Genomic DNA, 22,618 nt, shown 5'->3' with positions numbered 1-22,618 from the left:
TCCCCAACAATCAAGACCAGACCCCCTCTGTTCAACCTTGGACAGTGGGGCCCAGAGTGGAGAGTGGACTGTTACTACACCACCAGAAGACACCAGCCTGGCTTCTGGCGCCAAGGCACCTTTGTCCAAAGGACTCCCCACCGGCTTGGTGTGAGGGTTCAGAGCGTGGGAACGGCCTGGGCGCATGCGCTCCCCAGTTCTCACCTCATGCCCAGAGGGAGGCTGCAGAAGGCAGGTTCGGTCCCAGCTGCACGTCCACAGGTCCACAGTCGCCCCACTCTTTCTCCAGGCTGCCCAGCAGCGTTTTACGGGAAGGACTGCGGGCGTGTGTGCCAGTGTCAGAATGGAGCCAGCTGCGACCACATCAGCGGCAAGTGCACCTGCCGCACAGGCTTCACAGGGCAACACTGCGAGCAGAGTAAGCAACCTAGCCCACAGCCCTGGGTGTCAGGGGAAGCCTTCCCCTTCTAGATGAGCCCACTCTGAGCTCCTGTGCCCTGCTTCCTTGACTTCTGAAGCCACTCCCTAGGACAAGGGTGAAGGTCACGCCCACAACGGCCTTTGAAGTCTCTTCCTCCTGTTAGGTGGGAGTGGCAGATCTTGAGGGAGTGAAGGGAGGGACACCTTGTTGGATTCTTCTTTGAGACCCACGTGGCACCCAGCCGGGGCCTGGCATGTGGAGGATGCTGTATACTGTGTACATGAAGAGAAAATACGGGTGGGTGTCCCCCGACTCAGGCTACAGCTGCTGTCTGGCCCCAAGTACCAAACGAAAGCACCACGGGAGTCAGAGAAGTAGGTCTTGCTCGCTGCAGCACCACTGTCCACACGTGGGGTGGGGGAGGGGAGCGTGACTGCGCCACACCACCTACCCCAGCGCTTCTTTGTGTCGCACAGGATGCGCCCCGGGAACCTTTGGCTATGGGTGTCAGCAGCTATGTGAGTGCATGAATAATGCCACCTGTGACCACGTCACCGGCACTTGCTACTGCAGCTCTGGATTCAAAGGAATCAGGTGTGACCAAGGTAACAACACTCAGATGGCAGAGTCCTCAGGCAGGGGGCTGGGAGAAGGGCCCATGGAGGCAGGCTCTAGGGAGAGTCCAGCGGGAACCACTGGACCGTACATGGGCACCCGTGACTTTATTCACGTTCAGGGTGGGCTGTGGGAGGTGGGGAGGTGGTCCCAGGTGCTGGAGAGGCAGCCTCAGTCCCGGCCTCCGGTGAGCCAAGCAAGCATAACCACAAGCCGGTGCTGTGGAAAGGTCACCAGCCGGTCTGAAGATCTGCCGAATTCCGCCAACCTGCTGGGTGACCTCGCACAGGTCATTTCTTTTTACTGGGCCTGTTATTCCACATGCAAAGTGGAGAGGGTGGATGGACCCTTGTCTTCTGCCACCGCATGAGGTCCTGGTGGGGGGCCAAGGGCTGCAACCTGGGTTGCCGTCTAGTCAGCGGGCTCCCACGGGGCAGTTGTGAGGGCCCAGGTGAGGTGACGGGAGCACCTAACAACTGGTGTTATAGGCACGAAAACCCTTTTAAAGTGCTGCAACGGGTAAGGGACTACACTGCTCTTGGTACTAGGAGATGGGGGTGAGAAGGGGCTCAGCCACATACAGAATAGGGCCCAGAGCCACGCGCACTGCGTGCCGACGGGGGTCAGGCCCCACACGCATCAAGGTTTTGTGGGTAGTAATAATCGTGGGCACATGGGAACAGCACTCAGCTTCACTGCCAGTCTGTCGTACGGTGTTCACAGTCCCCTGGGGACTGTCCCCATGTTATACAAATGAGCCAACTGAGGACTCTCTAAGTCACATCTAAGAAACACAGCTGGTGTGCAGGGAGAGGGGCTGAGTCCAATTTTCCCCAACCCCTGAGAAAACCGACCTTACCAATCACTGCTTGGTTGGCTGATCTTGGGCAAGTGACCAACCTTTCAGTGGCCCAGTTTCTTCATTTGTGAAAGAGAAAGTTAAATAGTCCTTACTTCATAGGGTCGCTGGGAAGGTTAAAACTCATTTCTGGAGCAGAGTAAAATACTCCGTAAACACTGTTTCCCACCCACGATCCCATGTGCACCTCAGGGGTTCCCTAGGGTGCTGCCCACTTTGGGCAGTGGCAGAACTGGCACAGTGAGGGCCGGGATCACAGACATCGAAGAATAGGGCCAAGGCCAGAACCCGGGTCTCCCGCCGTCAGAGGAGTCCAGGTCCCTCGGAGGAGATCTGGAGAGCGCGTGGGCTGCCCCGGGCTCAGGCCCCCCTCCCTCCGCCCACAGCAGCCCTCATGATGGAGGAGCTGAACCCCTACACCAAGATGAGCCCGGCGCTGGGTGCGGAGCGGCACTCAGTGGGCGCTGTCACGGGCATCATCCTCCTGCTGTTCCTCCTCGTGGTGCTGCTGGGCCTGTTCGCCTGGCGCCGGCGCCGGCAGAAAGAGAAAGGCCGCGACCTGGCTCCCCGCGTCTCCTACACACCGGCCATGAGGATGACCAGCACTGACTACTCCCTCTCAGGTAAGGGCTGTGCCCCAGGCACCCGCCCCTCACACTCTCAGCCCAGGAGGAGCCACACCGTTTCCTTGGGGACGCCCAAGTTCACCGCCGAAGGTGGGTGGTCACACCTGCAGGGGTGGCGGCCGGGTGTGCAGACTGCCCTAGGGAGGTGCTGGGGGTGGCGAGCAGGAGCCTTACTTGGGGAAGGTAGACGGGGCTCCAGGGGGCGTCATTTCCTGGGCCCCCAGCACTGCGTGCCTGTGGTTAGGAGCCGCCTTCCATGCCCCTGGGCCTCCCCAGCCTTTAGCCACAAGAGCACCTGATACTGAGCGGTAACTTTCCTAAACTCTCCAGGGGAACCTCTCCCCAGCCCGTTGCCTGTGACACCTCAGGAAACTGGACTCGGGGCCTGGTGCCCAGATCCCGTCCCAATTTTGCTGCCTGGGACGAAGGTCTCAGAGGAGCCTCCCCTCGCAGTCCTGAGAGTTGGGAGGGCCGTGCCAGCAGAGTGGAAGGGCATGTGCCTGACTCGGGGGACCGCTGGCCAGGCCTGCTGGAACCCAGTCTGTCCACAGACGTGGTGGTAACTCCCAAGGGCATTCAGTCCAGGAGTCCGAGTGGGGTGAGGGTGGGGCTACTGGGCCAGATCCTGCCTCTCGTCCTCCCCCTCCCCTGAACCCTGGACTGCGGACACAGAAATAAGGAGGGCTTTTTGCTTCATAAGAGGCCAAAATGCTCTGAACTGGCCCAAGCCCTGGCCCACAGGAGCTGGGCCTGTCTGGGTGAGCACAGGGTGACAGCTCACTCCAGCTGGCCCCACAGCTCATGGCTGACCTGAAGCCTCCTGCACCTCGTACTCACAAAACCAGTGTCACGTTAGCCCATTCCTGCAACACGTTGCCTACTGTGTGCCCAGCTCCCTGCCAGGTGCCACAGGACAGACACAGGCGGCCCAGGGGCAGGCCTTCAGAGTCCCTGGCCTGAAATCCCTCACTCACCCCGACCCCAGGGTTCCAACCGAAACAAGCCTCCTCTGATGAAAGGCCAAGCCCACAGAGAAGTTTTGGGGACTTTCTTCTGTGACTGTAACGAGCAAGGCTGGCCAGGTTGCCCCACGCCATTCCACCGGAATGCCCCAGCCCTGTGGAGAGGTCCTGGAATCAACAGGGCAGGGGGGCAGGACTGGGGCCTCGCTGCTGAGATCTAACCTTGGGGGTAGGCAGAGCACAGCCCTAAGTAGTGACTCAGGGACATCTGAGGCTGTCCGAGCCAACATTCCCTCATCCGTGCTCCGGCTGCGGCAGCCCCGCTCCACACTGGCAAGACTGAGGTGCAGCCTGCATGCCGCAGAGAGGGCCAGCACCAGGGAAGGGGCGAACCGGGCTCCACAGATTTCTACTGGGGCAGCGATGGCAGGAAGTGTGAGCGACTGGCTGTCTCTTCGCGGAGTACTGTCAGGGCTGCCCAGCCTGAGCATTAGTACTGGGGCATCTCATGCCAGGGGCAGGAGTGTGATGTGTGTGGCACCTTGTTCTCTCCCCAGATTTGTCTCAAAGTAGCAGCTATGCCCAGTGCTTTTCCAATTCCAGCTACCACGCACTGGCGTGCGGGGGGCCTGCCACCAGCCAGGCCAGCACTCTGGACAGGAACAGCCCCACCAAGGTACCGGGCCCCCGACTCCCCAGCCCCTTTCCACTGTCCTTACCTCTGCCCAGGAAGGGATTGTCCCCAACACCCCCTGCCACCTGGAGAGTCTATGTGGAACCAACTGCCAATACATGAAATTGCTCTGTGCTCCGCAGGACACACGAACATTCTGCAAAGCACATAGCAGGGAGCCTGCGGGTGACATGGTGTCAACAGCACCACGGAGCCAACAGGCATCACACAACCAACTCATAGCACCACTCAATTCAACACAGGTCCCCACACCCTGTGTGTAGCCACTGGCACCAAGTCATGCAATCATGTAATCACATGTGGCCTGTCACTAACCATGTACACCACGCAGCCACTTTTGCCACGTGTTAACACATGGAATCAAAACACTACACCACGTCCCGGCAATCACTGCGGCAGGTTAGCGATACCGAGTATGCAACCAGTCCCCACAGAGGAACCAGCCGAGGTCATCAGTACACACCCACAACCGTTTGTTGTGACCAGAGCCAGCGCAGGGGACGTGGAACCCAAGCGTCAGCCACAGCCGTGCTGTCACTGACAGTGATTCCTACCGGCCTTCCCTCACTGCTCCGAGTACAACCCGGGGCTGGTGGCAAGACGTCCTCTCACAGGCCTGTGGGCAGATGTCTCAGAACACGCGTGTAGTGAGCCCTGCTGGTGTGCCAGGACCGTACCGGGCAGAGTGGGGGTTCAGAAAGGAGGAAGATCGGCCTCGAGGAACACAAGGTCTGACAGGCTGACACTGACAGGCCTCTGCCCAGAGCCGGGGAAACCTGCCTGCCTGGCCGCCCCACAGAACTGACGGCAGTGCGGCGTGGACCCTGTAACGACAACACAGGTACCACCCAACTCCAAGGGCAACCACTGTCAAGACCCAAAGGCCACTCACCTCAGATGTTCCAAACGGGAGTATGGCACACAGGAGGACCCACAGCCTAGCGCACGGTCTGTGGCCACCAGCCCCACACACGGCCCTCTGGCTCTGATCGTGCTCCCACCACACGTACCCCCTCAGCTCAGATCCCCGCTCCCAGCTCCAGGCCCGCCTGAGGAGCTGGAGCCTGGGGGAAAGCAACCAAGTTCCCGGGAGAGGGCCCTCGATTAAGTGGGGCCACATCATGAGGACTCCAGCCGGTTAGAGACAGAGGGTGCCAGGGCTGAGACAAAGGTCCGTCGTGGCCATGCCATGGCTGGTGTCATTGTAACAGGAAAGTGTCAGCCACCCTCCTTCAGTGGAGGAGTTACTGCAGAGCAGCCCACTGGTACAGGCTCACCACACCCCAGGGGCCCAAGTGGCGCTGTGTGGACCCACGACTCCTCAGCCTGGCAGATGCAGCAAAGGACACGTGGCGGAGGCAGGCAGCTGTGATGAGTCTGGGAGCTGGGACCTGAGTGTAGACCCAGCTCTGGCACAACCCCTGTGGAACCCAGAGCAGGGCCCGCCAGCAGGACTCGCGCCCCCACCTGTGAAATGAGGACCGCCCTCCTGGCCTCACGAGGCCGTGAGGATGCAGGACGAGGAAAGGCTGCAGCATAAACACACCCTACCCTGAAGCTTTCCCTCGGTCCTCTAACAGGGAGACTCGCACTCAACACAGGTCAAGTGGCAGAGGTGACGGTGACATTGCAGGCAGCCCCAGCACTTCCCTCTGCGCAGGAGATGGCCTCATGCTGCCGGTGAGCCACTGCGGGGCCTATCCTGTCAGGCCCAGCATGGCTCAGGCCTGTTCCTGGCCCGGGGAGGACCTTCCCCTGCCCTCCTGGGCCCCAGGAACCGTACAGCTCCAGCCAGACAGCTTAGAGGGGCGTGTTTGCTCCTGCTGGCATCAGCCACGCTGGAGTGGCGTGTCACAGAACACCCAGCTCTCCCTTTCCCCCCACAATCCCGGACGCCTAGGTGGGTCAGGATCATCAGAGGTGGGTTCACACGGCTGGGCAGAGTGGAGTCTGGGCAGGGGCACCTCAGGGCACCAGGTATTAACCAGCTCTCCCACTCTCCACACAGCTCAGTAACAAGTCCCTTGACAGAGACACAGCAGGCTGGACCCCTTACAGCTATGTGAACGTGTTAGGTCAGTAGTGGTTTGAGTGTGGTCCCCGCAATCATGTCCCCTCAGTTCCCCTTCTCTACGCTGAGGGGGCCATGTCACAGCTCTAAGAGACCGGGTCACTAGATGAACCCTAAGCATGGTTCCCCCGGGGAGGAGGGGCGTGGGGAGGAAACGCAAGTGCCTGTGCCACATTTATAAGCAAATGAAGCCCAGGACCCTCTTCATTCCTGTATTAGGGGAGAGGGGAGGGCAGCTGTGACCCAGGGACAAGAGAGAGACAAGTAGGGCCCCAAGTACGGGGATTCCAGATGGAGGCAAAAGATGCACTCACCTTCTAGAAATGGAACCCCTGTCTGGCCTAGGCCCTACCAAGGTACCCCTTTCAGGGGTTTCTTCTCACTGCCCTGTGGGCACCAATTCCTGTAAGGGGTGGGGTTGGGGGCAGGTGGTATGGGGAAGCAAGGCCAACAGCCTCAGCTCTAGCAAATGCCCATGGCCCTGCTGGCCCCAGCCACTTCGGATGCTATGCATAGGGGCCCCACCCCTGACCCTCACGCCCCCACCCCTCCCCTGCCATACCAGGGCCCTGGGAATAATGGCTCCTCCCTGTCATTCCTCTCACTAGACTCCCATTTCCAGATCAGTGCCCTGGAGGCCAGGTACCCGCCCGAGGACTTCTACATTGAACTTAGACACCTCAGCCGCCCCGCTGAGCCACACTCACCAGGTTAGACCCCCCCAGCCCTACCCTCCACCCCCGGGGCCCCCAAGGCTCATACCAATGCAGACACAGCACTGGCCCTGCCTCCCACTCCTGCCCCTTGCCTGACCCACCCCCGCGGGTCTCAGAACTCTCCTGACCGAACACCCCTCCCTCCCAACATTAGTCCACAAGCCCAATCCCCTGATGAATGAACCCTGTCTGTGTCCCACCACCTCTTCTCCTGTCCCCAGTCAGTGGATGTGGACAAACCATGGCTGGTGTTCAGTGAAAGGGACACAGCATAACTGTACTCCCTACAGGCCACAGAATACAACCCCAAACCACTGAGAAATTACCTGAGGATGGCAACCAGTGGGCTCTCTGGCCCAAAAGCCCCATGTCCCCACGCCCCACCAGTAGCCTAGGCTAAGCTGTCCCAGGTCCTAGGGCAGGGCTGTCAAGTAGGGATCTGGGGAACTTGGGACAGGATGTGTCAACCGACATCCTCTGTGCTCATGTATTAGGTTCAAATTTGGTGGCCTGCACAAAATGCAAACAGTCCTGCAATGGGAGACTGTGGGTAGAAGTTACAGGAGGTATCATGGGAGTGAGTGTTATGACCGGACAGAGAACGTGGCCCCCTCCAAGTGACCTCCTTAGGGCAGGACCTTCGTACACTGGACAACCTGGGCCTGCAGGCTCTAGCTGGTTTCTGGAGCTCACAGGAAGCAGTTCTAGAAACCCTGCAGGTAACACTAAGAGTGAAGATTCTTAGTTCATATGCTAGCTGAGTAGGCACGGGCTACAAGGACCCTGGGCCTATACCCAGGAGGCTGTGTTCTTGGCTGTGGGGCCCCTGGGCAGTGTCCAGGGCATTCAATAACCCCACCAAATACAATACCCCTCTCCCCCGACACACACACACACACAACCACCACCACCCTGTATGTCTTTCCACACTGGGGCATCCTCTGGGCTCAGCCCAGATTTCTCCCTGCTCTGAAATTTCCCTCTTCAACCAGTGCAGCCAGAGCCACCACACAGTCACTTTCTGGCTTACACTCAAGCTGGCTGGTGGCCAATGGGACAGCATACCTGGGGAGATCTGGCTGCAAGACAACTTCTCACTGGCTAGTGTGGTCTCAGATGAGTCACTACCCCTCTCCGGGCCTCCATTTCCTGTTCTAGGGAGAGGGGAAAAGTTAACAGTTGAGCCTCTGTCCCTCCGGGAGGGCAAAGGAAGCCCTTGTCTCGTACAAAGTGAACTATACCAGGGATACAGATTGCTGCAGCCATGTTTCTGAAGGACACAGGTACCTATAAGCCACTAGAATAGCGAACTTGAGAAAACCTGAGACCTGGTTCTGCCCTATCACTCACGGGAAGGTGGGCAGACAGGAATAAATTCATTTGGGAACTCTATGTGGAGGAGGTATGAAGAGGTATCTAAATAGCAATGGGTTGGTTCTCAGTATCAGAAACTGAGATTCAAGAGGAGCAAAACTGTACTTTAGTAAGCACTTGCTGCACGCCTTGCCTGGTCCTCAGTTAAAAGCTGTGGGGGAAAAATGAATGGCTTTGACTCAGAGCCAGTGTCATCACTGCCCCAAACTAAAAATGCCAGACAATTTCTTTTCTGGGATCAATTGCAGCAAAGAACCTGAGCTTGGTCTGTGAAGCTGTATGTCCTGCCTATAGCTGGAGCTCAGGACAATGCACTGTGGGAGCATGGGGTAAACTGGGACAGCTAAAAGGGAGAAAAGAAATCCTTGGCGTTGAAAAACACTGGCAATACTTTCCAAAGACAGCTCTCAATCAGGTCTAAGTGGTCCGCCCGAGGATGAAACACTAAGAATGCTGGCTGTAGGTGGGGATGACTGTACATCCCATAAAGACGGTTACTCAAGAACCTCAGCCCCCCGGCCACCTCCCTCTCCCAGGGCCCCTCAGTCAAGCTTCTGATCCAGGAGAGGAGAGGCAGGACTGGAGCTGAGAGGTAAGAAAGAGTCTTCCACCTTATTCTAAAACCCAACGGAACCAAGATTTGGAATGTCATGCACCAGTCCCAAGCTAAGAAATGGTTCTGACTCACCCTTTATCCTATGCTTTTGGAGCCTGGAACTTCACCTATAGTGACGGCAGGTGGCACCAGAACTGCCTTTGATCACCTCCTGGAAAACGTTCCCCTCAGAGCGAAGGTTAAAGAGAAGGAATGCTGAGAACGCCAGGGGGCGCTGTAGCTCACCATAAGTGCTTAAGAGACTTTTAAGAATTTCCTATACGGTCATAAAGGCTTAGAGCACAGTAAACCCAAAGTAATTTTCTAGCACTAAAGAACCATTTATTTTCTGGGTAGGGGAGAAAGAGAAAAAGGCAAAAAAAAAAAAAAATGAAGGCAACACATGGAGTCCAAGTAAACCTCACTCACCGTCCCCCCTATTTTTTCCCTTTATATTCTGTCTGCAGGAGCTTGTGGAATGGATAGACGTCAAAACACATACATTATGGACAAAGGCTTCAAAGGTAGAGTATCCAATCCTGACGTCCCATTAGAAAGGGCTTAGCAAGATAAAGAGCACAGATCTGAAATGGCCAGAAATTCTACCAGAAACTGTGCACTTCTTCCCCCCAAATCCCCCCAAAGTTAAGACGACAGGACCTGGGGCTGCTGGGTAGCTCTGCCCAGGAGGAGCAACCATAATGATGAATTCATCTTTCGATTTCAGTTGCACCTGCTTAGCAAACGCTGTGGGTTTTTTATAGATGCCAACTAAATGTCTTCGGAAATGTAGAACATCATTATCCAACCAATTAGTAGGAGTTACACTGATTAAAAGTCTGAAATAAAGTCAATCTACCTGCCCCCGAAGCCTCCTGTCATTTCACTGATAAGCAATGCCACCCTGCACCTGCTGGCATTCGGGGCACAAGGAATGGAAATGATACCCTAGTACTGTACGGTGCTCCACCCTCGAGAGCTCTCTGCCCCGGAGAGCAGGGACACCAGGGCTGGTCCCAATACACAGGAACGCTAAGTGGGGTCACCCTTCGGGGAAGTCCACGGGTGAAGCCAAGACGAAAGGTCAGGTCCTGCCCTTGGGCTTAGGCCCTCGGTCTAAATGACAGAATGTATGAAACAGGCCGCTTTGGAACTATGACACTCACTGCTCTGTTACTTACTGAGACCTTAGACTGTCAGCTCTCCAAGGCCTACTTTCCTCCTCCAAGTTTGGGATAATTACACCTGTCCTATTGTCTAACGAGACTGTCATGAGTATTCAATAAAATCACAGCTAGGAAGGGGTTGTGCATATTGTAAAAGACTGCACTAATGTAAATGGGCTGTCCTTTAGTCTCCGAGGTCCGTTTAAGAGTCTCAACCATAAGAAGTAAGAGATGACTGACAGCAGAGGTCCCAATGGATATCCTAAATCTAGCTGTGCACCAGAATTAGCTGGAAAGCTTGCTAAAACTGCAGATGTTCACACCCTACCACCCCAAGATTCTGATACAGCGGATACAGAGTGGGGCCCTAGAATCTGCATTTGCACAGAGTACCTCAGGGTATCCTTATGCAGCTTATCACCCAACTACCACTTGGTAAACACTGGTTTAGACTGACCAAGATTTCCCAGACTACTGTTCTGGTCTTTCAGCCTCAACCTGAGACACAGGCGCAACCATCTGCAAACCAAGGAGAGGTAGTCATCTGTAGCCCCTGGTGGGGTGGCTGTTAGAAATGGCGTAAGCTGGGCGGGTGCCGGTGGTAAGAACTGTGTTCTGAGCAAAGGAACAGGAAGGGCAGGTCTCCATGAGCACATGCTAGGAGGCACATTACTCAAGAGAATGATCTGAGGACAGCAGGTCATCTCTTGGCTCCAGGCCAAAGGACACTACTCCCCTGAGAGCATCATTCTGCCAATTTTCTGTGAGTTTTGACTTAAACCATCCCAGTGAACGCAAGTGCCATTACAGCATGTAAGGCAGCTCTGCTGCTTTAGCACTGTGACCTGGGACCTGTTTCTTTCTCAAAAAGGCATAAGAATTGGGCAGAAATAATGTTAAGGGCCTTTTCAGCTCTGAGAATATGCATGACCCGATTGTGAACAAGCTCAGACAGGCCTAGACACTTCGATAAATGAGCACACAACTTTCCTATCTGCTTCGTTGTCCTGTGCACCATGATCACAGTGGTTACTTTCGACTTGCAAACGAATGTGAAACAAAAACTAAGGAGAACATGGTCTCTGCCTCAGCATCATTCATTCCTGTTTTGTGAGGTCATATGCTCACACTGGAGTCTCTGAGTGCAGATATAGTTTCACTACTCCAGCTACAACTGCCCTTTACATTACAGAGAAAAGAGGGCTGTGTAGGCAAATGTACCAGAAGTTACTGGGGACCAACATGTGTGAACAAGAGAATTCAAAGACAGGAAAATGGAATGTCACAATTCAGATCTTTACAGAAGTGTTTATCAGACATGGAGTAAACCCACACTAACTGGCTGAACTCCCAAATAAACACTTAATAAACTAGTTTGTACCAAGAATGAAATTATTTTCTAAACCTACTGGCCAAATGGTTAAGAATGAAGAGTCTAAGTGTTCTCTAACTCAGAAGGAGCTCTGGCATGGGAGTTAAGACGTAGGTTCCAGCCCTAGTTCTTGCTGTGCGGTGTGGTGCTGACTAGGTGACGACGCTGTTTCCTGGGTCTAGGTGCATCCCTCTACCCGGAGGACAGCGTTGTAGAGACGCGCTGGGGCCCTTTCCAGTGTGACATTCTGAAAGTCATGAATTCAGTCAATACTCCCTTTCCCCTGTTACTCTCTACTGAAGATCCCCCACTCACTGTCATTCTGGAGGTCACGTGAGACCACACCCTGCTGTGCTAACCGCATGTCACCTCTCAAACACCTTTCACTGTCCCTTCCGCTTCTCATCCTCAGCACTACGATTCTGCAACAAACTGCAAACTACCTCACGTTCAACTCCTTGCCTGTCAGGCATTTCAAAGTGCTGTAAGAGAGATCTTCCCTAACATTTTCCATCACCTTTATGATCCTGAAAATCCTGATTTCCACTGTTACTGCGGCCACTTTCTGTACCTTATGCCCCTTGCTAATTGAACTGAGTTTCTTCTTATAGCTTCCCTGGGTTCCAAGGTAGTTAGTTAGGAACCCACTGACATTGCAAAACTTTTTTCAGCTAACGTGATTGTCCTGAGATGTCCCTTCCCTCTCCGAATATTCTCAGTTTCTCAGTCAAGAGAAGGATGCTAATTTAGGCCCAGGAAGTGTGGCCTTCTGATAAGAGCAGTCAGCTAAGAGGGCCTTAAAGTGCCTGGGTTTTCCCAGGAGTATAATACTGGCCTTAACTAGATAGCTGAACGCAAAAGCCCTGGTAAATTCAGATCCCACTCACAAGGTGGCCTTGGAAAGTCACCTCTCCCTCTGGAATTACTGCTTCCTTTCATCAAATGTTTACATTAGCTCATTCCAGAGGCCCCTTCTGCCTCTTATAGTATATGGCTGCCTGTGATTTGGGGGAGGTAGGACCAAAGTGAGAGCAAATACCAGGGCATTATAGGGCTAAACCTTTAGTACTTATGCTAATTGCTAATTACAGGTCTTGGAGGAGTGACTCTCCAGAGCTTGAGTAGCCTTGGTTGGTGCTTCCCCTTTGCAAAACGCCCTGAAGCACAGACTGGCCTGGGGCGGGGGCGGGCAGGGTGGAGCTCTGAAAGGATGAGGAAGTGTCTTAGAGCAACTGGCTCCTCTTCCCTCATCCCAGCCTCCCTCTGGGCAGGCAGGTAGATAAATCAGCTGGAGAAAAAGAGCAGCTTCCAGAAGCCCGTTTCCCAGCTTGCCTAGCCCTCCCCCCCACTTCCAGTTCCCACACGGGAACCCAGATTATTATTCGTAACCCAACACGCTCCCCTTCACATACACACACACCTCCATCCCTGTCTTTACCGCTGGCCCCTTTATGGAAGATACAGCTTCTCCCTAACACGAATCCCCTCCCCGACAACCCCAACTTCTCTTTCACCCATTTAGGTGTGTCCCCTGCTGCAGAGCAAACAATTTATTCCCCCAAATTTGGAAGCAGCTCTGACTTTTCTGGTGAAATGAATAGAGGGGCACTATCGCCTGCCCGAGGCTCTTTCAGGCGTGGAGCTAGAGCTCCAGGGAACTCCCTCTGCCATTACTGAGTCAGTCGTGGGATATCCACAACAACGCTTAGGCTTGGCCGTCCTCTCTCTCTGACAATCGGTGTTCCTGTGAAGGTAAGGTGAAGCTGCTGCAGACACACTTTGCATGCAGAGGTACCAGAGGAGCCGAGGAGCAGGAAGAAACTGGTGGAAGGAAAAAGCACCTTGCCTGGTTATCAGAGAAAACAGGGGTTGAGTTATAATTACTTACTAACATTAAGCAAACTTTATGAGCTTCAGTTTCCTCATTTCTAAAGTAGTAATACTAGTCCTTCCTGCCCAGCTGTAACAGATGTAACAAGTTTCAAATGACTAACCTGAAATGCTACTTTTTAAGTGCCACATAAATAAAACTATTTCTTAAGTTCTAGAAAATATACAACTGAGGCAGCTGCCAATCAAAGTAAAAGGATGCACCTGGGAGGGGAGGAGGGGAGAAGTGTTAGGACTTTTCTCAGGAGAGAGCCCACCTTTAAACAATTCCAGTCCTCAGCTTGCAAACAACCCACTGAGTCATATGGCCTTCCTCCCTGCCTGGTGGGTTCAGATCACCCAAAGCAAACCAGTGACCCATGCTACCAGGGCTCCCCACTCCTCGTTCAAACTAGTACTCACTAGAGGCAAACACGCCTGGCCGAGGACCTGCAGCCACCTTTCCCCACTGACCCTCACCAGCAGCTGGGCCGACCCAGCCTCCCTTCGGTCCTTGCTAGGATCGCTCATTCACTGTCCAGCAAGAATGTTTTCTCCTCCTTCTGTCTAGGGTAACATGCTAGAAAGAGGCTATAATCTAAAATGAAACCAAGCCACTACTCCTACACCATGGGCTAAGCTGTGATGAAAGACTGCTCTGAGCCTGGTTCTAGAGCTTGCTTTGCTACTGATTTGCAGTATGGCTGGGGAAGTCACTACCCCACGCCAAGCCCGTTTCCTCATAAGCAATTAAGTGGGGGCGGATAATATTATTGCTCTACCTACACCACAGGGTGTTATGAACACATGAAGGAACTAACGGGGCCAATGTACTTTTGCACAAGATTGAGGAAATGTCACCTGCTGAAACAGACATCAGTAACTCTACACCAAGAGAAAAGTAACCCCCCTCCCAACCACCTGTTAGGGGTAAAAAACAACTTGTTATCACACACACACCCACCCCCAGTTCCTTCAGCTACATGGAGTGTTCTGTTCTGCTCTCACTGACCAAGATACATCTATCCAGTCCTCCCTTGAGTTACATTTTCACTTCCACTTTTTAACATCCCATTAATTTCACACGCTGAAGGCTGAAAGCATAGATAAATAGCAGCACAAATGTAACTTGTGGTAGTTCTAGAGACGATCCAAGAATATCACCACGTGCTACCGCTTGTAGAAGTTTAGAGCTCAGAGGCCACTTAGATCAGTCTCAACTCTCAAGCCCCTCCAACTCAGTGCTTGTTTCTCACCCCCACGGCTGGCAGGGCGCCAGGCAGAGGAGGACCGAAGCTGCCAGATTAGAGAGAATAAGAGTAATAAAGTCCTAACTCACTTGGGACAATCTACAAGAGAAAGCAGAGGTTGAGAGAAGGGATCCCCTTTCCTCCTGTGACTCCCAGCCACAAAGAAAACTTTCTTTCTCTCGTGGAGCCAGTTACCTGGCCCCATGCCTGGAACTACTTCTCATCCCTTTACCCTAACACACCCACAGTCTTAGGGATGATGCACGCCTGAGAGGCGGCAGGGCAGAGAGCACCAGTGTCAGAAAGTCACTACCAAAACAGTTTTCTTTTGGCATTCGTGAGAACTGAGGAAAATGATCCCCAGGGATACTTGCAGGGTTGCTAGAAAACAGGAACTTTTTTCCCAAATGCTAGCTTTGTGACCGGGGCGCTTCTGACACCTCTATTCACTTCTGTCTGCCCCACCTCTGACCACCAGCTTCTCAGAGAGCTGGGATGCAGCCAGCTGGCTGGTGAAAGTATGCCAAACTGCTGACACCTGTGCCAAAACACACACACACACACACACAAACACACTCTCTCTCTCTCTCTCTCCCTCCTCCTTCTAAAACCTAAGCTGCTTAATCATCAGAGAATTTTCAGAAGAATGGTGTTACGGGAAATGTCCAGGCCAAGGAGTCCCGAGGCGCAGGCTGAAGTCTTGGCACTGCCATGTAAGAACTGTGTGATCTTAGCCAAGTCACTTCATCTCTCTGGGCCATTCCATTGTATAGGAATATGATGCAAACTATCAACTATCTTTGCAAAACTTTGTAAAAACATGTAATAAAAGATGTAAAAGTCCATTATGAATATCTTGAATTCATCTCTTTCTGGTGCTATTACTGAATACTAAAAACAAAAATCTTCCCATCCCTTCAAAAACATGTGTTTTAAGAAAAAGAACTCTGTCTACCTGGGAAAACTCTCAACATATTTATCAAGTAAATCTTGGTCTGCCACAGACTTTCATAGGTCCAGAATCCCAAAAGCACATGAACTTGACTACAGTCTGTCTCTTGTATTTAAATTAAGTTGTATGTCCTTGCTCGTCCTAAGAAATCTCTCTTGCCTTGCAGATTACATGAAGGAATCTGTGTGCAGTTCTAGCACTTGTTCCTTGAATAGCAGTGAAAACCCTTACGCCACAATTAAGGACCCACCCATCCTCACCTGCAAGCTTCCAGAAAACAGCTATGTAGAAATGAAGTCACCTGTGCACAAGGGGCCTCCGTACACAGATGTGCCATCCTTGTCGACATCTAATAAAAATATATATGAAGTCGGTAGGTGTCTCAAATAAGTACCTTAGTGAAATCAGGGCAACAGTGCAGCATCTAAAGTGGAAAACAGTCCCTCTCCACTCACCCTGTCTTGAAAACACACCTTTTCTTTTAGCTGCTTTCTAAGGAATCCAAGGTGCACTGCCTTTCCCAGGGCTGCCCTCCTCTGATGCAGGAAATCAAACTCTTGTGTCAACTCTGCTTAAAAAACAAAACACCAGGACTAGAATGAAGCAGAAATGCTTGGGGTAGGGCATGGGTCACTCTCACACACTCTCTCTCTCACACACACACACACACACACACACACAGCTCAACTGACTGTCGACATAAATCCCAATTTAAAAAAAGATAAGAAAGAGAACATTTAACTTTCTAAATCAGCACCTTCTACTTTCTCGTTTAACTCATGTCCCTGGGCTCACCTATTACACTCCCTTCTAGGACATTCTAAATCTCTTGGTTTTGACCAGAGCCTAGGATTCTGACAGCATGCTCACTGCTGTTCTCCATCTCTTGAGTAAGCCTCAGTCTTAACCCTCACATATTTATCACGGATTTATAAATCCCTGGCTTCTCTCCCCACCCAGTTACATTCAGAACTCTTCCCCCCAACAAGGCAACCAAAGCTAATCTGTTCTCTGAACTCATTTTTCACTATATTCCTTAGAGCCCACAGTCAGTGTGGTCCAAGAAGGCCGTGGTCATAACTCCAGCCATATCCAGAATCCATACGACCTGCCTAGGAACAGCCATATTCCTGGTCATTATGACCTCCTCCCCGTAAGGCAGGGCCCTGCCAGTGAGCCCTTCCAGGACAAGGAGTCTCACGAGGGATAAGCTTCTCTCTTGCAGTGTGCGCTGCTGAGCATTTTCTGACTCTCTGAAGGAAGACAATCCCTTGACTTGAAATAATGGCACAGACTGACTCCAGCTGCGTGTTAGTTGTTACTTCCACCTGAAACTAGAGAAGAACTTACGAGGGGGACTGGGGTAGCGTTCCAGTGGTCTGTCTGCAAAGGCAAACCCCACAACCCACCCAACCCAACCCTGGATGCCTTGGATCATGATATTTCAAAACATTTAGGATACAGCTACTCAACATTGGCTAACTATAGCTAAATATATTTATTTATATATTTAATTATCTGAAACACAATGCTTAAAAAGCATGTAGAACAGGTTTTACAAACCTTCCTGGGGGGAAAGGGGAGTGGAGAGAGGGCTAATTTAAAATACTGGAAATGTGTATGTACTTCTAATTGCTGTTACCATCAACACCTGTTTGATTACCTAAGAAATTAGTACACAGATATAAACTGTTAATATCAATCCTAAAGTACCTGTACATATGTATCTGGTCCATCAAATTACAATGGCCAAGATTACAGAGTTTATTACATAGTCCAATGCTAACAACTTCGATATTTAAAAACAAGACTTAAATAAATAGAAATTAACTTTCCCTCTTCTGCCCCTGCTGGAGGAAGGAAATGAGTTCTCAAAGCTCAACAGCCCCTTTCAGTCTATGACGGTATTTCTGGATCCGAGTTTTACCAACTCCTGCCAACCCAGTGTTCCAGAACACTGCAAGTCACCCTTGGCCTTGTCGTCCACCCAACACCCGAGTCATTCCATGGGAAATAAAACTGAGATGATGCTTTAAGCAAGCAGTCCCAGACCCACAAGGATTAAGTATCCCTAAAAATGGTTGTGTGGCCTCTCAAATTTATTTGGTTGGCATTCCTCGACTGACTCAGAAGAGTGTGTGCTTTTAAGCATTTCTTCGTTTGTCTCGAGCTTGATGTAATATGAAACCTAAAAGTGTAGAGAAAATTAAACAAAAAGGGTATGTCAAGTTTAAATTGCTTCAAGTACATTATGCTTTTTGATGGAACTACATTGAAACGATCAAAGAAAAAATGGAATGTTGTCGGCTTGCTGCTTACATGATGTAAAAACTTCACAGTGAACAGCGTTAAGGGTGTGCAGTACTTCTACCTTCAGCCCGCCACGCTCTGTGATGGCCCAAACTGAATTACAATGAGCTAATGCTCCAGCTCCCAGTATTCAAATGTGTCCATACCTGTCATTACTAATGTATATAGGTAAACTGGGGCTCGGATGAGTCAAAATGGAGCTAACTCCCAAGCCCTGAAGAGAACCTTCTCACAATAATTAAAGACGGAAAGGGCAAAGTGAGAAAATTAATGGCCAGCCCTGTACCACTCACTGTATTTTCTGACAACAGTTCAGCAAGTAAAAATACTTTCAAAAGGTATACAAAAAAGGAACTACATGACTGCAAAGCTGGAGTAACTGCTACAGCAACTGTGGGAGTTCTGAAACCCTTGATACAAATTGGAAGTCTGCCATGGAACCCATTCGTTTGGGCAATCACCAGCAAAAGCGAGAAAAATGATGAGTAAACACCCCCTCCCCGACTTCACTCAAGGCTTAAGCAAATGTTTTAGGGGAAAATATCTAATACTTAACATGAATGCTGCATGTGTGCATGGGAGCAAGTGATCAGCAATAGCAAACTTACTTTCCAAAAATGCCTTATTAAATAAAATACTAGAAAATTGCTTTGTAGACCCAAGTAAATATTTCTCATACATATGTAGAAAGTATAGATAAGAGACTTACCTCCATATTTCAAGGCAGCAAGTACTCAATTACCTTTGTGAAGCAAGGGCCAAGACTCACGGTGACGTCAGATCAGCAAGGTGAGACCACCTCAATCCCAGGTTTCTGCGCCACCCCCCCCCCGCCCCCTCCCTGCATGTAAGTAACTGCTGCCTGGCAACCTGCAAACAAGCACCATCACCCACCCAAGTTTCAAGTTTCACCTCTTTTTTGCCAACTATCTTCTGCGCCAATTTCAGCAAGAGGTGGCAAGGAGGAGTTGCTACAGCACTGGGTCAAGAGATTTGAATGTTACTTGCCCTGTCGAGGCTCTTTTTACCCCTGTATGTAAAAAAAAAAAAAAAAATGGAGTAGCAAAGAGGGACAAAGGAACCCTAAAACCCTTCAGCTCTAGCATTCTCATTTTTAAAGAAATGTACTGCAAATTAAATCAGGCAACACAGGAACAGGGAAAGAAAGACAGAGGGTGTGATTAGTTAATGGTAACAACTGTTGTCTTCACATTATCTAAGAGTTACTAGTAAATGACATTTAAATCTTACAGAGCAACTATTAGGAACTTCTGTCTAGCACTGTCACAAACAAGTTCATGGTCAGCCTAAATGCATGCACTGTGCATTTTATTGACAGCTTGGAAAGATCTGTTCAATTCGTTTATGGAAACTAAGTTTTCACTCAAAGTGATCTGCATATAATTCAAATGAATAAAGAAAACACAATTATTGTGTAATAGCATAAGTGGGACTATGAAATGGCAATACTTTTTTAAACAACCCAGATTTATATTTGTTCACTGTGCAGAGGGATCATACCTTGTACAAAATAAAATTAATTTCTCAAACTAATTTATAGGAATGCCTATTGCTGTGTTGTGTTGTAAACCAAAAATGTGTCTACAATCTACACCTTGGGTTTAAAAGTAGGAACTAACCTACATTTTGGGAAAATAAAAATGATCCCATCGATGCTTGAAACTAAAGTGAAAAAGTCCTGTCAAATTTATAACCAGGGTCTCTTCCTTTCAAGTAATAAGCAGAAGCTACATATTCTTAGTGTCAAAAAGTCACTGAAATATAAACATCAGTATATTCAAATAGAGAACTGCTCTGCTTTCACAAAGCTCTGAACTCAAAAGCAACTATTACAGCTTGTGCTCAGTTCCAGAGGTACAAAGGCAGTTCTATGAAACGGAATAAAGGTGAGTATAAGCGCCACCTAATTTGCATAAGAGCAATGAATAGCTTTCCACGAGCAGAAGTTATCACCCAGTACAGTACTCTGGGTGCATCTGTTGAAGGACCTTTCAAAACATAATCTTATGACCTAAGTAGTAAAGAAGCAGCAGGATTAATTTTGTTCTAAAAATACAGATTCTAAAAAATAGCTTACTAAATGTATTCGTGATATAAGTTTAAAATTTCTCCTTCAGACTTTCAGAGGTTTGTTCTTGTCAAATTAAAATATTTCAACTTACCCGTTCACGAGGCTTATGCAATACTCAAGAGTTACTCCTATTTGGTAAAAATGTTTAACCAAAAATACAATTCTGTTACTTAGAGAGTAAGAATCGTTTGGAAAAGAACCTCCTCTTAACAAGAACCTCCTCTTAACAGATGCCCAGCATCTTCACTAAGATGCTGGGCATCTTAGTGAAAGATGAAACATAATCGTGAGTTACAAGACTAAAAAGGGTATTCACTGAGAATAACAGTTTATGTCTTGGGAGGCTCAGAATACTATCCAACACCACAAATGATAAATAAGGGCCGCAGGTCATGTATTCAATACAGAAGACTCAAGAATGATACATTCTATTAGCCACTCACCTAACCAGAGGTAACACAGGCCCTTTTAACCAGTATGTGGCAAAAGAGGAGATGGAAAACCTTTCTCTTTTTCCAAGATAGATGGATACACTGGGATTCATTATACTACTATTAATAATCTTGTATAATAATTATATAAATGGAGGGTCCAGGTAGTTAGTGGAATACCGATTATACATTTTCTTCCCTGACTTAACAAAGCTAGAAAGCCTCTGAGCAGTGGTCCAATCCAAACCCACATAAGGTAGATGCTCTGATCTATAGGTAGAATTGTAACATTCCCTCCTCATTCAGTTCCTGTCTCCCAAGCCATTGTCTGGCCCAGCAGACGGTGGTGGTTCTCCAGAGCCTTGTGTAAGAGAAAGCATGGGCAACTGAGATCTTACACAGGACTGTTATTTAGGCATCCACTTAAATGTAAACCAAGACCAGTAACTGAGGACCCTAACATCCTCTTCTGGAATTGCTTTCGTATCAAAGACAGCCTGTAGAAATAGTGTCGCTTCCTGGGGCTTCCCAGACCGTCTGCTTCAGGCATGACCTTCTATAATATGTTCTTAGGCACGTATGATGAAGTGCTTTGGCATAGAGCCTAGTGCAATAGCCAGCAACTTCTTACAGATAAGGAACCACCCCACTTCCCTAGAGAGACCTGAGAAGACAGTATGCTGAGAGAATGGAAGTTTTCAGTAGAGGAATGGGTGCTAAAAGCAGCAGCACCCTTACTCCTTGGGGTGGGGATAATAAGGTCTAGGATTTTGTGCCGAGGCGGTGTTCAGTTCCACTGACTTAAACGTAGGAAAGGAATCCTACTGGCTCCTAATTTTCATCACCATCACTGGTACAGGAAACAGTGGTTAACAGCCATTATACATGACATCTGTGCCAGGATCCATCAATTCTGTGCTTAATAATTTTAAACAACTGAATTCAAATATTTAAGACTACTACTAGTTAGATTACCACACTAACAGCCAAATAATGCCATTAATATTGTATTTATACACATTAATTTATATTCTTGGATTCAATCTTTGTGTCTACTGGATAGCTAGCTCTATGGAGTGACTGACCTTCTTATAGGTTCCAATTAGAGATAATAAAAAAAGTTAAACACAGTATGTTTTTAAAAGTTCTCTCCCAGACATGAACATATTTTAAAGTACATATTAAAAGCCAGCAATTTCATGCCCTGGCTGGTGTAGCTCAGTGGATTGAGCGCGGGCCTGCAAACCACACGATCGCGGTTCGATTCCCAGTCAGGGCACATACCTGGGTTGCAGGCCAGTTCCCAATGCGGGACTCACGAGAGGCAACCATATATTGATGTTTCTCTCCTTCTCTCCTTCCCTTCCCCTCTGAAGATAAATAAATAAAATCTTTAAAAAAAAAAGCCAGCAATTTCAAAAGCAAAAGCAAAAAGACCCAACCAGTTCTCAATTTACAGCTGATACGGCAGCCCATCAAGTACCCCTCCCCCTTGGTGCACATGGTACTTTGATACATTTCATGTTGTGATACTGACATTCTGCAACTGTCCTGAAAGCTTTCATCCTATTTACTGGAGTTAATATGAAAATAAAGATAACATTCTAATCAAACTGTGATAAAACCAAAGTAATCATGCAAAGTATACACTTGATTTTTACTTAGCTATGACATTTAAATTTGGGTGAGAATGAACAACCTGACTCTAGTACCTGAAGAGAGTTCATTCACAGAATTACTGAACTGCACCCCAGAAGTGGTGTAATCCTACCCCCTCATTAACTAGGAGGTGAGGCTCAAAGGTAAAATGACCAGAAGAGCTGTGACTGGAATCCCCGCCTTTGTCACCCAGTCCAGGGCTCTATTATACCTGCCACTTTCTTTTAACTCGGGGTCTGCATATTTTCTAGTGTCTACCTAGTATTGAATTCCTTTCAAACAGTCTTTACCTTCCAACTCAATTTTCAGGGAAATGAATACTTCAATTAAATTATCTCTCAGACTAATGGTTCTCCCTTACATAAGTTGTAATGACAATAGCACTTTGTGCTGTTTGCTTCCATCAGCCTCCTACACTTTGGGGAAACACAACCATTCTTTAAAACTTTAGAATGTCAACTCCAGTTTATTTGGCACATGTGTACAGGCAGTGGAAAAGGTGACCTGTATTGTATAGGCAATGGAAAAGATGACCCGTCAAATCCCAGAGAAACGGTATGGCACCAGCACAGCCCCAACCGGGA

At 49.6% G+C, this 22,618-nt stretch overlaps 1 protein-coding gene and 1 long non-coding RNA gene across 14 annotated transcripts in view; one reads left to right on the top strand and one right to left on the bottom strand.

The window, feature by feature from the left end:
- MEGF11 (multiple EGF like domains 11) overlaps positions 1 to 16,754 on the top strand; it is a 354,305-nt gene extending 337,551 nt beyond the window's left edge. For 3 of the 12 annotated variants that reach the window (XM_037054176.1, XM_037054172.1, XM_037054182.1), the window contains 6 exons: positions 290 to 418; positions 898 to 1,026; positions 2,282 to 2,518; positions 9,401 to 9,457; positions 15,709 to 15,915; positions 16,583 to 16,754. In XM_037054176.1, coding sequence (XP_036910071.1) covers positions 290 to 418; positions 898 to 1,026; positions 2,282 to 2,518; positions 9,401 to 9,457; positions 15,709 to 15,915; positions 16,583 to 16,752 — 929 coding nt within the window. In that variant the 3' untranslated portion in view covers positions 16,753 to 16,754. Of the gene's footprint in view, positions 1 to 289; positions 419 to 897; positions 1,027 to 2,281; positions 2,519 to 4,040; positions 4,160 to 6,185; positions 6,253 to 6,856; positions 6,959 to 9,400; positions 9,798 to 15,708; positions 15,916 to 16,582 lie in introns of those variants that run through there. The other 9 variants (XM_037054171.1, XM_037054170.1, XM_037054174.1 and 6 more) reach the window with 8 other exon arrangements.
- On the bottom strand, positions 11,382 to 18,657 carry LOC118992332 (uncharacterized). Of its 2 annotated transcripts, none has more exons than XR_005067612.1 (4): positions 18,562 to 18,657; positions 15,998 to 16,113; positions 15,803 to 15,891; positions 11,382 to 13,292 (listed from the first exon to the last, which is right to left on the bottom strand). It is a non-coding gene; the product is annotated as an uncharacterized LOC118992332 (long non-coding RNA). The 2 variants fall into 2 exon arrangements; XR_005067613.1 differs by having other exon boundaries at positions 16,016 to 16,113.
- Positions 18,658 to 22,618: the final 3,961 nt, after the last annotated feature.

The sequence above is a fragment of the Sturnira hondurensis genome, unplaced genomic scaffold (genome assembly GCF_014824575.4).
Source record: "Sturnira hondurensis isolate 20B ecotype Veracruz unplaced genomic scaffold, ASM1482457v3 Scaffold0008196, whole genome shotgun sequence".
Taxonomy (NCBI): Eukaryota; Metazoa; Chordata; class Mammalia; order Chiroptera; family Phyllostomidae; genus Sturnira; species Sturnira hondurensis.
Note: the sequence above shows the minus strand (reverse complement) of the source record. Positions and strands in the feature narration are given on the sequence as shown.